Source organism: Phocoena phocoena, chromosome 8, assembly GCF_963924675.1.
Source record: "Phocoena phocoena chromosome 8, mPhoPho1.1, whole genome shotgun sequence".
NCBI classification, from domain to species: Eukaryota; Metazoa; Chordata; class Mammalia; order Artiodactyla; family Phocoenidae; genus Phocoena; species Phocoena phocoena.
This window is the reverse complement of record NC_089226.1, coordinates 85,681,024-85,696,888: the sequence shown is the minus strand read 5'-3', so window position 1 is coordinate 85,696,888 and position 15,865 is coordinate 85,681,024. Positions and strand designations below refer to the sequence as shown.

Sequence of the window (15,865 nt, the reverse complement as noted above, 5' to 3'; positions counted from 1 at the left end):
TCACACCCCCAGACCACTAGCGCCGGGGACCCTCCTATAGGGGAGAGGAGGACGTTCGGTGTTCGTACCAGGTCGTCACTCAGCGTCTTCATCGTGGGCTCCATAACCACGGCCTTCACTGCCACCATTTGCTCCTCGATGGCCTTCTCCTGCACTTCATTAAACAGCTACAAAAGACCAAGGCCAGGAAGCAGAAGATGAAGGAGCAGCAGAGGCCCAGTCACTCGTTACCAAGTCACTCAGCACGCGCCCTGCACGGCTTAGGGGCACACACGCTCACGGGAGGAGCAGGAGATCCCCGACTGGGATGTCACACTCCCATCAGGGGTGCCCCTGCAAGAGAACGCGGAACGTTACAGATCCAGCTGGAGTTCCCCGTATCTGTGTGTGTGTGTGTGTGTGCGTGTGTGTGTGGAGATCTGCGGCAAACACAGCCAAATGTTAACCTTTCTGCATCCTGGGGCAGGGAGTGGGCTTGACACATTTTTCAACACAGGCCAAAGCCCTGCCCTCAGCTGAGGTTACCTTCACAACCTTGCGGATGATCCGGTTGAAAAGTCCCATCAACTGGCCTGAGGGCAGCTCGATCTCCTTTTCCAGCTGGTCCACAGACTTGTGCTGCAGGCCAATCCCCAAGAGAAGAGCCTGGGGGACGGAGAATCTGTTGGAGTGGCTGCCAGGGCAGGCTTTTGCCCATTAAAACCACACCAAGAACCAGAGTTACACTCTCTTGACCAAAACACTGACTGACACTATTGTGGAATCTTCCCATTCATCCTGTTACTGAAACCACTAGGAAAACTCCCTCCTCCTGAAATCTCCAAACTAACTTCTTATCCCGGCAAATAGCTGCTTTATGGCTACGTTACAAGTACAAGGTGCTCCTGGACCTCTGATGAAGCAGAGTAAGAATCAAGGCAACGTGGTGGGGTGGAAGAACGTGGGTCCAGGCTGCAGCACTTCTACTTGCTTATGTACTGCTGGGCACACAGCTCAACTGCAAAGCCCGAGTCCCCACGCGTAAAAGGTGAGACCACTACCCCCCATCAGCACCACGAAGTTATGTCAGAGCATCCGACCGACACCCAGCACATAAACTGCTCCACAAAGCCAGCACGAGCAGCAGGTGACCTACCGACTGGGCAGCGGACAGGGCCAGGTCCCCCAGCTGGTTCAGGAAATACATCCGGGAGACGGCCGGGATCATGTCCATGATGAGGTGATAGTCAACCATGTTCCGTGAATACATCTCCAGCCTCTTCAGGTCATAGGGGAGGAAGAGTGCTTCCAGCTCCTCCCGGCACAGGGCTGGACATGCGACAGAGCCAGACGAGTCAGGTGAGCCCAACGCCCTTGCAGGGTCTGACGAGATTCCCAGATGGCACTCACAACAGTCCCCAGGTGGCACCCAACAGCTGCTCCTCCACTGGGCCTTCAGCAGGAGCCGGGCAGGAGTCACCTAAAAGTGCCTGCCCACCCTGGGCCGCCCTGACCCTCCTCCTGCAAAGGGGAGGCAGCTTGGTCCACGCAGGGAGGGGGACGGATGGTGTGTGACCCTTGCTCAGAGTTCCACGCCAACACATCAGACCAAGAAAGGCTCCCGTGCCCTGGGGTTAGGGGAATGCAACACTTTCCCCACTTCGTCACTTCTCCTCAGGACGCAGCTTCACAGAAAACAGGCATGCTCCACCCAGCTCGACAGATCTTTACACCAAAATATAATTGGCCCAAAAAAAGGGTATACGTACATGTAACTAGCAAGAGGGAAAAAATACCCCACGGCTTTAACACTGATGATCCCTCACACCTTTTTTTGTGTTTTAAATATTCAAACAGAATCTACATGCCCAAAGCACTTCTATGTGTTGGCCATAGAAGGTTGACAGCATATCCTTATTACAATTTCATGAATGAGGAAACGGAGCCTCAGAATTGAGCTAGTTACCCTAGCTCACAGGATTTAGATCAGGTTCCACAACTGACCAGCTGTAGGCCTTACTTACACCTCTAAAGCCAAGTCCTTCCCCCCCAAGTCCTGTCATGAGGGCAGTGTGCGATAGCGGCCCTGAGGCGGCGCGGGGCCTGCTGAGCAGAGGGGATGGGGGAGGCGCAGGCCTGGCACCAGTCCCTCCATTCCTAGTCCAGCCCTCTTCCTGGACCACATGCCCACCGCCTGTTCCACACAACCAAGCCCCACCAGCCCTCCGGCCGCCCCACCAGCTCACCCAGCTGTACAGGTTTCCCGATGTTCCTGTTCTGAAGGATGTTCAGGGCCAGGGAAGGAGAGAAGGTGCTGAACTGGTAGGACAGCAGGGCTAGGAATCGCCTTCGGAAATCTGCGGGGTTCAACCACACAGTGTCAGAGGTCTGCAGGCCCCTGTGCCTGCACCTGGCCACCCTCCACCTCCACTCCCACTCACCTTTCCAAAAGGCAGAGAGCCAGGCGCCCTGGTCGGCCTCATCCTCGTCCATCAACGTCTTTAGCATGATGCACGAGTGTTCTCCGGTCAGGTCATTCTGGGAAACACAGATCCCTAACTGGCACCAAGACCCCCTTTTATGAAGGACCTGTCACTGCTGAAGGGCAAGCACGCTTACCCGGGCCCTTGCTTCCTCCCCAGCAGGAGAGGCGTCCTCGCCTTCATTCTCGCAGGGCCCACTGCCTACACGACAGCTTCCAGAGACCACTTTGCCCTGCAACCTCCGAGCAGGCGCCCCAGCAATGGCGCAAAGCTGCTCAGACCTTCGGAGCGTGTCTTCTGCTGTGAGCCCCTGCTCACGTCAGGTCAGATTCTGAACCGGGAGGCATTACAGCTTAAACTCCACGTGATCCAATCAACGTGCTTTGGGTGCTCGCAGCAAAAACTGCATGGCCAGAAACAAGCACGGCAAGACCCCTGCTGGCAACAGGTTTGCAAGTGCAGGCTCCTTTAGGTACTAAAGCAGTAACCACAGGTTTTTTAATTTCTACTACACAACAACCACAAAGCCCAACACCATAAAAACACCTAATGGATTTCAACTGAAGGGCATTCAAGTAACAAAAGGCCACCACCACGTCACAAACAAGCACTGCACAGTACAAGACCACAGGGACGCACCATGGTCCAGGCCAGGGTCACTGACAAGGACCCAGCCCCTCTACAGCTGCTCCCGCCCGCGTGGAAGCAGCCACACACCCAGTGGTCCTCATCAGTCCAGCTCTGAACTCTCAGATGGGTGCCACCCTTGGATACTGACCTGGAGAACTTCTTCATCCTCCCAGCACCAACTCCACCAGCTGACCAATACCTTCTGTGCCCACTCTTTGCTTCCCTCCTGCTGTGAGGGATGCGGTGGCCACCTCTCCCCCTGCACTCCAGGTCCTACCCTCCTGCCTCTTCCAGGCCTGTAGTCCTGCAATCAGCCCCCCTCACCTGCATCTGCATGATCTCTACAGGATCATACCCTGCAGCAAACAAGCATGTTCTGGAATCTCCCGGCTGACAAACCCACCCTGACTCCTATCTCCCGCCAGCTACCTTATTCCTCTGCTCCCTTTGCCTCGTGTAGGAATCGTGTATTCAGTCTATTTCCTCACCTCCCATTCTCTCCGGTCAGGTTGATCCCGCCACTCCACTGAAACTGCCTTTATTCCGATCACCAACACCGACAAATCCAATGGTCAACTGTCCTAACCTTACTTGTTCTCTGACAGCAATGACTCCCCTTCCTGAAACACTCGTTATTCTTGGATTCTGACACCACAGCCCCTGCCCTTCTCCTACAGATCATGGCTACTCCTCAGCCTCCCTTGCTGTGTCTCCTGACTCTTTCCTCTAAATGCTGCAGAGTCTAAGGACTCACCCTCTTTATTCTCAGCCCCTTCGTCCAACAGCTTTAAATACTTATTCACTGAACAAAAGTATTTACTGAACATGTACTATACATAGCAGATGCTATTAGGTGCTGGGGTTACAGCTGTGAAGAAAACAGGCCACCCCACCCCGCACCAAAACAATCCTTGACCCCGAGAGTATATTCTACTAAGAGTATGCTGATGACTCTCAAATCTCCGTCTCCAGCCCCGACCTCTTCCTTGATCTCCAGACTCCTGTAGTCAACTGCCTATTCCATACTTCCACACTTGGCTGTCTAATAGGCATCACACACTTACTATGCCAAAAACAATTCCCACTTCCACCTCCAAATCTGGTCCTACCCCATTCAGTTTCTTTTTTAATTTATTTATTATTTTATTTTATTTATTTTTTTGGCTGCTTTGGGTCTTCGTTGCTGCGCGCAGGCTTTCTCTAGTTGCGGTGAGTGGGGGACACTCTTTGTTGTGGTGCACACGCTTCTCATTGCGGTGGCGTCTCTTGCTGCGGAGCACGGGCTCTAGGCGCGCGGGCTTCAGTAGTTGTGGCGCACGGGATCTAGAGCGCAGGCTCGGTAGTTGGGGCTCGCGGGCTCTAGAGTGCAGGCTCGGTAGTTGGGGCTCGCGGGCTCTAGAGCGCAGGCTCAGCAGTTGTGGCGCACGGGATCTAGAGCGCAGGCTCGGTAGTTGTGGCGCACGGGCTCTAGAGCGCAGGCTCAGCAGTTGTGGCGCACGGGCTCTAGAGCGCAGGCTCAGCAGTTGTGGCTCGCGGGATCTAGAGCGCAGGCTCGGCAGTTGTGGCTCGCGGGCTCTAGAGCGCAGGCTCGGCAGTTGTGGCTCGCGGGCTCTAGAGCGCAGGCTCAGCCGTTGTGGCGCACGGGCTCTAGAGCGCAGGCTCAGCAGTTGTGGCTCGCGGGCTCTAGAGCGCAGGCTCAGCCGTTGTGGCGCACGGGCTCTAGAGCGCAGGCTCAGCAGTTGTGGCTCGCGGGATCTAGAGCGCAGGCTCAGCCGTTGTGGCTCGCGGGCTCTAGAGCGCAGGCTCAGCAGTTGTGGCTCGCGGGCTCTAGAGCGCAGGCTCGGCAGTTGTGGCTCGCGGGCTCTAGAGCGCAGGCTCGGCAGTTGTGGCTCGCGGGATCTAGAGCGCAGGCTCGGCAGTTGTGGCTCGCGGGCTCTAGAGCGCAGGCTCGGCAGTTGTGGCTCGCGGGATCTAGAGCGCAGGCTCGGCAGTTGTGGCTCGCGGGCTCTAGAGCGCAGGCTCGGCAGTTGTGGCTCGCGGGCTCTAGAGCGCAGGCTCGGCAGTTGTGGCTCGCGGGCTCTAGAGCGCAGGCTCAGCAGTTGTGGCGCACGGGATCTAGAGCGCAGGCTCGGTAGTTGTGGCGCACGGGCTCTAGAGCGCAGGCTCAGCAGTTGTGGCTCGCGGGCTCTAGAGCGCAGGCTCGGTAGTTGGGGCTCGCGGGCTCTAGAGCGCAGGCTCGGCAGTTGTGGCTCGCGGGCTCTAGAGCGCAGGCTCGGTAGTTGTGGCTCGCGGGCTCTAGAGCGCAGGCTCGGCAGTTGTGGCTCGCGGGATCTAGAGCGCAGGCTCGGCCGTTGTGGCGCACGGGCTCTAGAGCGCAGGCTCGGTAGTTGGGGCGCACGGGCTCTAGAGCGCAGGCTCGGTAGTTGGGGCGCACGGGCTCTAGAGCGCAGGCTCGGTAGTTGGGGCGCACGGGCTCTAGAGCGCAGGCTCAGCCGTTGTGGCGCACGGGATCTAGAGCGCAGGCTCAGCCGTTGTGGCGCACGGGCTCTAGAGCGCAGGCTCGGCAGTTGTGGCGCACGGGCTCTAGAGCGCAGGCTCGGTAGTTGTGGCTCGCGGGCTCTAGAGCGCAGGCTCGGTAGTTGTGGCTCGCGGGCTCTAGAGCGCAGGCTCGGTAGTTGTGGCTCGCGGGCTCTAGAGCGCAGGCTCGGTAGTTGTGGCTCGCGGGCTCTAGAGCGCAGGCCTGGTAGTTGTGGCTCGCGGGATCTAGAGCGGAGGCTCGGTAGTTGTGGCTCGCGGGCTCTAGAGCGCAGGCTCGGTAGTTGTGGCTCGCGGGATCTAGAGCGCAGGCTCGGTAGTTGGGGCTCGCGGGATCTACAGCGCAGGCTCGGCAGTTGTGGCACGCGGGCTTAGCTGCACCGCGGCATGTGGGATCTTCCTGGACCAGGGCTCGGACCCGTGTCCCCTGCACTGGCAGCTGGGTTCTTAACCGCTGCGCCACCAAGGAAGCCTCCCATTGAGTCTTATCCCAGGAAACAGCACCTCCAACACCCAGTTTCTCAGCCAGTCTCTCCAGCCAAAAACCAAAGAAATACCCTTGATGCTTCTGTTCACTTACCTTCCACACCCCCATCCTTCAACTCTTCTCAGTTCACCTCCCAAACACCCCTGGCATCTGGCCCTTCTCTCCCCTCACCATGTCCTCCCCAGCCAAGCTGCTCACCTCCCCGCCTCTACTCACGGGCCACCGTCCATCGTCTACACGGCAGCCTCAGCACCTTCCCTCTAACCCCTCCCTCCACCTGAACGGGGAGGGAGCGCAGAGTTCCTGCCCAGACCCACCTGCCCCGCTGTGAATCACCACCCTTTCCTTTCAAGGTCCCTCCAGCCACACTGGCCCTTTGTTTCCTTCAAATCACCAACTTCCTTTCTGCCTCAGGTCCTCACATTTGCTGTGCCCCCTGCTTGAATACGCTCACTTTTCTGCAGGCAGGACTGTCACATGGCTGGTCCCCCGATCATTCAGGCTGCAGTTTGGAAGGTCGCCCCTCAGAAGCCTGACCACTCGTTACACCGTCACTATCTGAATACTTCTCGTCTGCTCACTTTTTTGCTGCCTATTTCTCCTCATTAGAAAATAAGCTTCACGGCTTGTCTTGCTCACTACTTGATTCAGTGCACGCACTAAATAAAATTTTTTTTTAATGAACTGACAGCCACTAACTCTCTCATCTTCATTTTATCCTCTATGGCTGTGTTGTCTACACAAGCGCATCCCTCCTTCAGATACCAGCTTATGGTATGCACTCCTCCCCTAGAACCACTTTTCTTCCTGTTTTTAAAAAATACAAATTCGAGGAGGCCCCCAGTGACAGGATTCCAGAACGCGGTGAACAAGTCCACATGCACTTCCGCCATCTCAGCGTGGAGCGCGAAGCCGCTAGAGTGTGCAGTGGGGAGAGTGGCCGTGCGGCCCTCAGTAGGGGCGGCTGCTCCGGGGGCATTCAGAGAAGCCTCCTGGCGGCACAGACGCACCGCTCAGGGCACAGCGGGAGGCGCCAGGGCTCTGCGAGGACACACCTGTCACCACCCTCCCCTGCCAGGCGCCTCACTCACCGGGGTCTGTCTCACATAAACAGGGACAAAGCCAGCTCGTTTCCAGAACCTGCAAACGATACAGAGCAGGTCACCACGTGTGCCTTCTGGGAGCGGCTGACACACAGAGCTGGGAAGGGCGGGGGGTGAGGGCAGCGGTGCGGGGGCGTCAGGACAGCTGACACCACTGCAAAGGCAGACACGCAGCCCACAGGACTCTCATTTTCAGGACACCAAGGCCAAAGGGATGCTGCGGGAGGAAGGGCAGGCGAACGCTTACCTGAGGAGCCTGGGGGTCAAGCCGTAGCACACCCCCAGGTAGTCCAGGTGCTCAGCAGGCCTCTCGTTCAGTTTGAGAAGTAAGGGAGGCAGGTCCTTCCGGGGAGTGACGACCTCTTCCAGCAAGCTGACAGCCTGGAGGATGCCAGAGGGGAGAGCACGTCCACCCAGCGGAGAGAGAGGAAGGTTAATGACATTCCCAAGCACCCCTGGCCACACCAAGCTCTGGACGAACACAGCAAAAACCGGGACAGGTGTCTTGGTTTTTAAAATGTAAAATCACCATTAAGTCCAGTCATCATTCCTAAGGATACCAAACCCCTAGACAAGCACGGACTCACACTGCTCAAAACCCAGAATTCGGGAAACAGCCACACGGTTTAGAAATGCCAAACGCATTTACAGAGACAGAGGTAAGGCGCTGAAGACACAGGCCTGTCACCGGATGGCTCTGTGTCTTGGGAAGTGACAAACCTTAAGTATAAGCCCCTTCCCACCTCCTGAACAGGCACACCCTGAAAAATCAAATGAGCCCGTGTGAAAAGCTGTCCCAGCTCCTAGCGTTAAGCATTCTTACCCAGAAAGACAGAGCTTCCCTGAGTCTGAGTTCAGTACTAAGAGGAGGAGACCGCACAGCTGTGGCCTTAAGCCGGCATGTGGATCAGCACCACCTGGGAGCTTCAGGCAGATTACTGGGCCCCACCCAGAGCCTCGGATTCAGGAGGTCCGGGGCAGGGGTCAAGAGCTGACGCTCTTCACGAGTCTCCAGGTGAGGCGGATGACGCTGACCCGAGGGCCTCAGTCTCAGTGTCAGCTGGGGAAAGAGAAGCTTCTCCCAAGCCAGAGAGGAGCTCTGCTGCTCCTGCTCAGAGCCCAGACCACAGGACAGCTCTTGATGGTACTCCACCCCCAGAGGATGGCCCTCCCCGGAGCCAGGAGCTCGGCCAGAAGACGCTTACCTCACTGCTGACGGTGCGAATTTCTTGTGAGGGCTCCAGGACCTCTTCCTTGAGACAAGGGAACCTGCCCTCATAGTACATCCGCAGCAGCTGCAGGGCTCGGCTGCCATAGCCCATCTGTGACCAAACACGGAGGGAAACGGGCAAAGGGAAGAGAGATGTCCTCAGTGTCTAAGGCCACTCGTACGCCCCTGTATCGCTTCTAGAAAGCCTTCACTCCAGGTCAAACTGCACTTCGCAAAGGGAACCAATGAAACCCCTCAACAAGGTCAAAGCAGAGACCCTTAAGACCTAGCATGGCACGACCCTCACTCTCGCACTGTCCAGCCCGTCAAGAACGTGAGGATGGCTGAGCATGCTTTCTGGTCCACAGATCAGCGAGCTCGGAACTGACGACTCTACGGCTAACTCTTCGGTGAGGACTTCTAAGACAGGAGGTAACTACAGGAAGCAGATCTGGTTCACGAGTCCCCTGTCCTCACAAAGAGTGAGCACATACAATCATCCTGCCCACCCACCCCCAGCCCCGGGCGAACCGTCCACAGCAGAGGGGGACCTGGATCTGCTACTCCTTGACCAGCTTCCTATTTAAACAACCGCATACACCTGCCCCAACGAGCGGCCAGCAACACGGAGGCAGCTAATTACAGCACACCAGGTTTAAATAACAGCACACACGAGGACACGTTACCGCTTGATAATCCGGGTGAACAGCAATGCGAACCACTCTTCCACCCGAAAGGCCGCCAAAGTCTGGGTCTTGGAACTGTAGGGGAGACACAAGCCGGTAACTAAGCAACAAAAGACAGTCTCCAGCACTGCCAGCTTCACTCACTCAGACACACCAGGGAAAGCACATCACCTGTTCCGACACTGTCCATGGAATCAGATCCCCCGAAGCCTTCTTGCCTCGAGACAGGCTGTTCAAGATGGACTGGCGAGAAATCTCCCCCTCGAGGCACACCTGTTGGGGAAGCAGGACAGTGCACACAGAAAGGCCGGCTCCAGGTTCAGAGCCCACCCCCAGAACCTCACCAGCACTCCGCCCTTGCTCTGGCTAGGCCGGCTGTTTCCACCCGGCTGTTTCCACCCAGCGCATGCTTAACCCCGTAACCAACTCATCCATTTCCAAGAGAAGTTTCATTACTGTGTCCCCTGGGCATCCTGACACCCTCACTAAGAAGGCAGAATACTGACATCCTCCTGGCCCAGAGAGCAAAACCACACTAGAAGAGGGTCTCCACACATGGTGTACATGTGAGCTCATCAATTAAGGCTCAGGCCGCTCATGTGGCTCTCTACAGAACTGTGCAACGTCAGTGACTCCAGGGTCTAACGGGAGGATGGTTAAACATAGTACCGTACGTGCACGTCATGAAATACAATGCAGCCTTAAAAATTACGCAGATTATGAATATCTGACACGTTGAAAAAAAAAACCCAGATTACCAAATACTATGATCGCATGTTTATGAACAGGAAAAATGATAAAGAAATGCATAAATACAGGCTAGGCATTAAACACATCTTCCCAATCTGTGTCTTCTAATTTTACAAGTAGCATGTACTGCTTCAGTAATAAAGGAGGAAAACAAAGTGCTGGTTTAGGAGCTGCAAGTCAAAATACGAGTGGCCAGTTCTGATTTTCACCCATCCATGAACAGTGGGGCTTTGGGTCTCTGTCTGGGTGGTAGTTTCCTTTGATGCACCCTAATCGCCTGCCTGGATACGTCCAGTCACTAGGCTTGAGACCAGGAATCAGCAGCTTCCCCTTCTGCGCTGCGGTTACCGAGCCACTAATCCTTGATGCCTAAGTGGGTCCCAAAACCAATGCCACAAGGACACCTCAGCTTCTGTACCTGGATGACAGCAAGCACTTCAGGAAGGGCATTCTGGGTGGGGGGCACGGGAGGCAGGAGGCAGAAGAGATGGTGAGCAGGTGCATCAGAAAGCATCTGGAGATCGTTGGGAGAGTTCTGTGGGGCACCAACAGGTCAGTGAGAAGCACTCCTCATCCTGTCCTCACTCGAGAGGCTACTCCACAGTCATGACTGGAGAACTGCCTTCCCCAGAGCCAGGTGATGTGCTGAAACCCGTCAAAGCGCCTTTCCAGCATCATAGCCGGCCAGCCTGAGACCCTCTGTAAGGGCTTAAGTGGGACTTAAGCCTCCAACGTTTGCTGTCACCTCACCACGAGTGCTGAGGCTGCAGAGCCGGAGCAGAGACCTGCTTAGTTAGTGCTATATACTTCACAGCTGGGGAGCGAACTTCTTCCTGATAAGAGGCTGCTATTTCAAGACAACCTCTCACCACTTCTAACATCAACGCTTTGGCTTTCCGTTTAAAGGGTGTTCATAAAAAAGCTACCTAGACACTCAAAAAGTGTCCTTTCCAATGTGCCTTTTTAAGACTTTCAAATATTCCAAATTCTCATTCACTGCTCCTTAAAAACAGCCCAGGGGTATAAGGCTGGTCTCAGGTCAAACAGCAGCCCCCGGATTACAAGTGCTATGTCATTTCAGCCCATCCATTTAGCCAACAGGCAAGAAATATAAGTACCCCTTTTAAAATGGGCAAATCTTTCCACCCTCTCCAGCTACCACACATGGAGCTACGTGCAGAAATCTCACACTCTGTATGCAAAGCTGGAGCCCACGACAAGCCTGAACAACAATGGGAAATGCAACCCCTCCAGCAGGATCCCTGGACCTTGCCAACATCAGGACGTTCAAGTCCCAGTGGAATGGTCACCTGAGCCACTGGGTAACAAAACATGCAAAAAGCCGAGTCAAAAGGCACTGCCCAGTGCTGGAATTCACTGCTAAAGTTCACCCGAGGGCTAGCTGCAGTTACCTTGTAATGAGAAGCCACATAGAGGGCCATAAGCCGTTGGAGGAAAACCTCAGAGGCTTTGTGGTAGCAAAAGAGGGTATCTCTATTAACATAGTAGCTGGATCTGGAGTTAAGCAACCAAAGCAAATCAAAGAGAACCCAGAACAGGACACACTACTTCCAAGGGTCACCTGGATATGTGGGTTTCCCTCAGCCTGGGAAGAGGAGCCCCTGGTTCTGAGCAGAAACATATTAGGGAGGAAAAGAAGGGAAATCAACAACATTCAACTTTCCCCTCTCCCTAGAGCAGCAGCCTATGAAGCAAAGGGCCAAAACCCTTTGTTCAACTCTTCCATTGCCCCCTCTCCCTTTCACAGGGCAAATGGAACCCAGGAGGATACAGCTCACAGGCTTCAGGCAAGGGGCAGCCAGAGATGATCCGAGTGATGTTGAGGCAATCCAGGCACAGCAGGTCGTTCAGCCACTTCTCTACTGCATCCCCAGGGGCGTATCGGATCGACTCGTGCAGGGAAACCTCATGCAGTGTTCGCGCTGTTCCCCACAAAACACACACACACAGTGAGGAACAACTAGTAAATACTTTTTGTTCACAAGAACAAGGCAAATGTTCTACTCTATCTCTGTCACATGGCGCTCACAAAATATGGCTCAAGAATTTAAAGCGAGTGGTTTTAAATTGTTCTGGTGGATGTTCAACTTGCCTCGACACCAATCCCAAGGGGATCTCTCTAAGTCAATGCAACCAATGTCCTGAGATGGTGACAAACAGGAATCTAGCCACCAGAAGGCCCAGGTCAGCCTCCCATCTAGTCACTGGTTTGCTGTTCCTCAGAGAAAAGCAACTTCACCTCTTGGGGACTCAACCTCTCTGCCTGATGGTCAGACGGTCTGTTACCGCCCATGTGGTCATGAGGGGAAGGATCCCGCAGGAGAGTGTGAAGTGACTTGCTGTGCACTACAGGCGCATTCAGAGCTCCAGGGGTACCTGATGCCAGTCTGGCGGTCGTCGTGGTCTTGTTCTCAGCGGTGGTGCTGACCTGGCTCTGGGCACTCTGTTGACGGAGCTGCTGAATTAGCTTGAGGGACAGAGACCGGCCAGTGCCCTCGTAGCTAGGAGCAAAAGCAAAGGCAATCGGGCATGAGGTCCCAAATCAACTCTCTAGGAGGGGACAGAGAACTACTTTCCTCGTCCTGATGAAACACCAGACTTCTGTTCGCCGAGGACAACCCTGTCACCTCTGAACTTCCATGCCCAGAGGAGGCAGGTCTGCATGGTGGCTCACCTCGGAGCCATCTGGGCCTGGGCTCAAGTCCTGGCATGTCCATTTAGTACCTCTGGACAAAGAACTCAACCCCTTTTAGCCTCCTCCTCAAAAGGGGACTATTCCACACATCTCACCAGACTGTACTGTGAACTAACAAATAAGGACTGAGGGCTCCCCTGGTGGCGCAGTGGTTGAGGGTCCGCCTGCCGATGCAGGGGACACGGGTTCGTGCCCCGATCCGGGAAGAGCCCACATGCCGCGGAGCGGCTGGGCCCGTGAGCCATGGCCGCTGAGCCTGCGCGTCCGGAGCCTGTGCTCCACAATGGGAGAGGCCGCAACAGTGAGAGGCCCGCGTACCTCAAAAAAAATAAATAAATAAGGACTGAGAAGATGACGTGAATAAAGCATTTAGCATAATGGAACTGGAACACAGGTAAATGGCCAATTAATAAGAGCTGCTATTAGAAGTTCCATGCTTGAAAAAATGAACAGAGAACACTTCCAATTTGAAAAAATTAAGATTAAACAAATCCACCACCCAAGTAACTTTTCTCATTACTACTTTCATTTAAAAGATGACATAAAGAAGTAATAAAAAATTTGGGGAAAAGAAATCATCTATAATCTGATCACTGTACCAGCTCTTTTCAATTGTTATTTCCTCCTTGTCTTTGGTCACAAGCACACGTGAGCACAGGGTGCAGACTGCTCAGTGGGTTTTTTTAATTTTCAGTTTTACACTGTTTCATAGTATTCATTACCATAAATAAGGGTACTGTATAAATATTTCCTCTAACTCAAATACTACTTTTAAAGAATGATCAAAAAATTAAATTTTGAAGTGCTTTTATTACTCCTGCCTGCCCCATATAACAAAGCATTCTCAAAGGAATTCCATTTACTTATTTAAAAAAAAAAGTAAGCACAAGCAACAAAGCTAAAAAAATTTTGTGCTTCAAAGAACATTATCAAGAAGGTGGAATTTCTTGAGTGGGAGAAAGTTGTTGAGTGGGAGAAAATTTTTGTAAATCATGTATATGAGACTTGTATCTAAACCATATAAGGAACCCTTCCATACAACTCAATAATAAGTAAGACAACTCAATTAGAAAAATGAGCAGAGGATCTGAATAGATACTTCTCCAAAGAAGATAAATAATGGCCAATAAGCATGTAAGATGCCCCACATCATCAGCCATCAGGGAAATGCAAATGAAGACCACATGAGATACCATTTCACACTCATTAGGATGGCTATAATCAAAAAGACATATAAATGCTAGCAAGGATATGGAAAAACTGGAACCCTCAGACACTGCGATGGGAAGGTAAAATGGTACAGCTGCTTAGGAAAGCAATCTAGCAGTTCGCTAACAGTTAAACAGAAAGTTATCATTTGACCCGCTAATTCCACTTCTAGGTATACACCCGAAAGAACAGAAAACATGTCTGCACAAAAACCTGTACATGAATGTTGACAGCAGCATTACTGCTACTAGCCAAAAGAGAGAAACCACCCAAATGACCATCAAAAAGATGAATGGAAAAACAAAATGTGTATAAACATACAATGGAATAGTATTCAGCCATAAAAAGGAATGAAGTACTGATATAAGCTACACGGATGAACCTTGAAAACATTATGGTTAGTGAAAGAAGCCAGTCACAAAAGACCACATATTCTAAGATTCCACTTATATAAAGTGTCCAGAATAGGCAAATCCATAGATACAGAAAGTTGATTAGTGGTTGCCTAGAACTGGGGGTTAGGAAGGAACTAGAGGATGATAATTAAAGGATATGGGGTTTCTTTCTGGGGTAATGAAAATGTTTTAAAATTGACTGTGGTGATGGTTTCACAACTCTATGAATATACTAAAAATCACTGAATTATACACTTTAAATATATCTCAAGAAAGCAGTTATCAAAAAAGAGTAAAACCCATTTTATTTAACTGTTTTCAGTATAAGCAAAGCAGTCAAATAATAAATCTATAATATAGAATTATCTCTTCAAGATGTGACTTCCATATAGAAATCTTTTCAATATTGAAGATATGTATACACTGAACAGGAACGATTTCCCAGTATATTCTTTTTTTTTTTGGCCATGCTGCACGGCTTGTGGGATCTTAGTTCCCCAACCAAGGATCAAACCCAGGCCCCCAGAAATGGAAGCTCTGAGTCCTAACCCCTGGACTGCCAGGGAATTCCCAGTATATTCTTTACATAAAAAAGCAAATTCAAAACATTATGAAAACTATGTTTATGTTCTTATTCAAAATGAAAAAGTTAAATAAATGCACAGAAAATGTACACCAAAATTCTAACAGAAGCTGTCTCTATATGGTCAGATCACCGGTGATTTTTCTTTTTGCTTACCTTACCTTTCTAGCTTTTCTAAAGCAAACAAGAACTAAATATTTCAAAATTTTAAAAAAGCTCTTGAGCCTGCTTTCTTATGATAACTATACAGTTACTTTAATACTATATTTTCACATAAGCCTCAGAGATAAGACACTGGTATTGCCATCCATGTGCCCTTTAGAACTTCATCAGGTCTATGGACAGAAGGAGACACTCATCAGCTGGGTTATGAAGTTCTTCAGTCTGGTGCTGCCTGTTCTGGTGGGCCGTAGCTCAGACCAGAAGTGAGCTATAGTTTACTATGAAGGGGCCAGTTGCCAAGGAGAAGGCCGAGGAGAGAGAAACTTCAGGAATCAGCCCTACCCACCCAGGCCTAGGTCACATTCGTTAAGTGCTATCTAACTGGCAACAACCTACAATGGGAGCAACAGCTCCTGCCCAAGGTGCCTCACCCGTTGATGGTGGATGCCATGAACACAAGGTAGGGGCCCAGAAGGCTCTTCACCAGGGGGAGGGGGATGGCAGCAGCTTCATCGATCACAACAAGTTCAGCCTGGCCCAGTTTCACAGCATCTGCAGGATGTATATACTGCCAGAAAGAAAAATTTGTATTATTAGCTTGGCCACCTGATACCATGGCTGTGATCACTGGTGAGTCACCATAAAGGCCTCTCTTTACTCTCTCTCCCCGGTCCTATTTCTTCTTCTCTCATTCCTCCTTCTCGCTTTTCCCTGGCAGGGCAAAGCTGGGATGGGCTTAGAGTCAGGTGCCTGGGTCCAAACAGGTCGACCACTGACTGTGTGGCCCTGGGCAGGTCACTTCATCTCAGCACCTCAGATTCCTCTCCAGAAAATGGAGGAAATACCTGATGGCTGCTTGAGAAAAAAAATAGGTAAATCTGTAAAAATGCCCTACCTGGGACCTGGCTGAGTGATAGGTGGTGCCTCCCTTTCTCTC

The 15,865-nt window shown here is 52.3% G+C and overlaps 1 protein-coding gene across 1 annotated transcript in view; it reads right to left on the bottom strand.

The window, feature by feature from the left end:
* NAT10 (N-acetyltransferase 10) overlaps nt 1-15,865 on the bottom strand; it is a 37,008-nt gene that overhangs the window by 6,167 nt on the left and 14,976 nt on the right. Inside the window, exons 12-26 of the mRNA XM_065881589.1 lie at nt 15,360-15,496; nt 12,261-12,385; nt 11,656-11,806; nt 11,276-11,372; nt 10,282-10,398; nt 9,285-9,386; nt 9,114-9,188; nt 8,423-8,539; nt 7,465-7,598; nt 7,206-7,254; nt 2,421-2,517; nt 2,226-2,336; nt 1,136-1,308; nt 526-645; nt 69-167 (exon numbers count right to left, since the gene is read on the bottom strand). Of these exons, the coding sequence (XP_065737661.1) occupies nt 69-167; nt 526-645; nt 1,136-1,308; nt 2,226-2,336; nt 2,421-2,517; nt 7,206-7,254; nt 7,465-7,598; nt 8,423-8,539; nt 9,114-9,188; nt 9,285-9,386; nt 10,282-10,398; nt 11,276-11,372; nt 11,656-11,806; nt 12,261-12,385; nt 15,360-15,496 (1,704 nt within the window). The remainder of the gene's footprint in view (nt 1-68; nt 168-525; nt 646-1,135; nt 1,309-2,225; nt 2,337-2,420; nt 2,518-7,205; nt 7,255-7,464; nt 7,599-8,422; nt 8,540-9,113; nt 9,189-9,284; nt 9,387-10,281; nt 10,399-11,275; nt 11,373-11,655; nt 11,807-12,260; nt 12,386-15,359; nt 15,497-15,865) is intronic.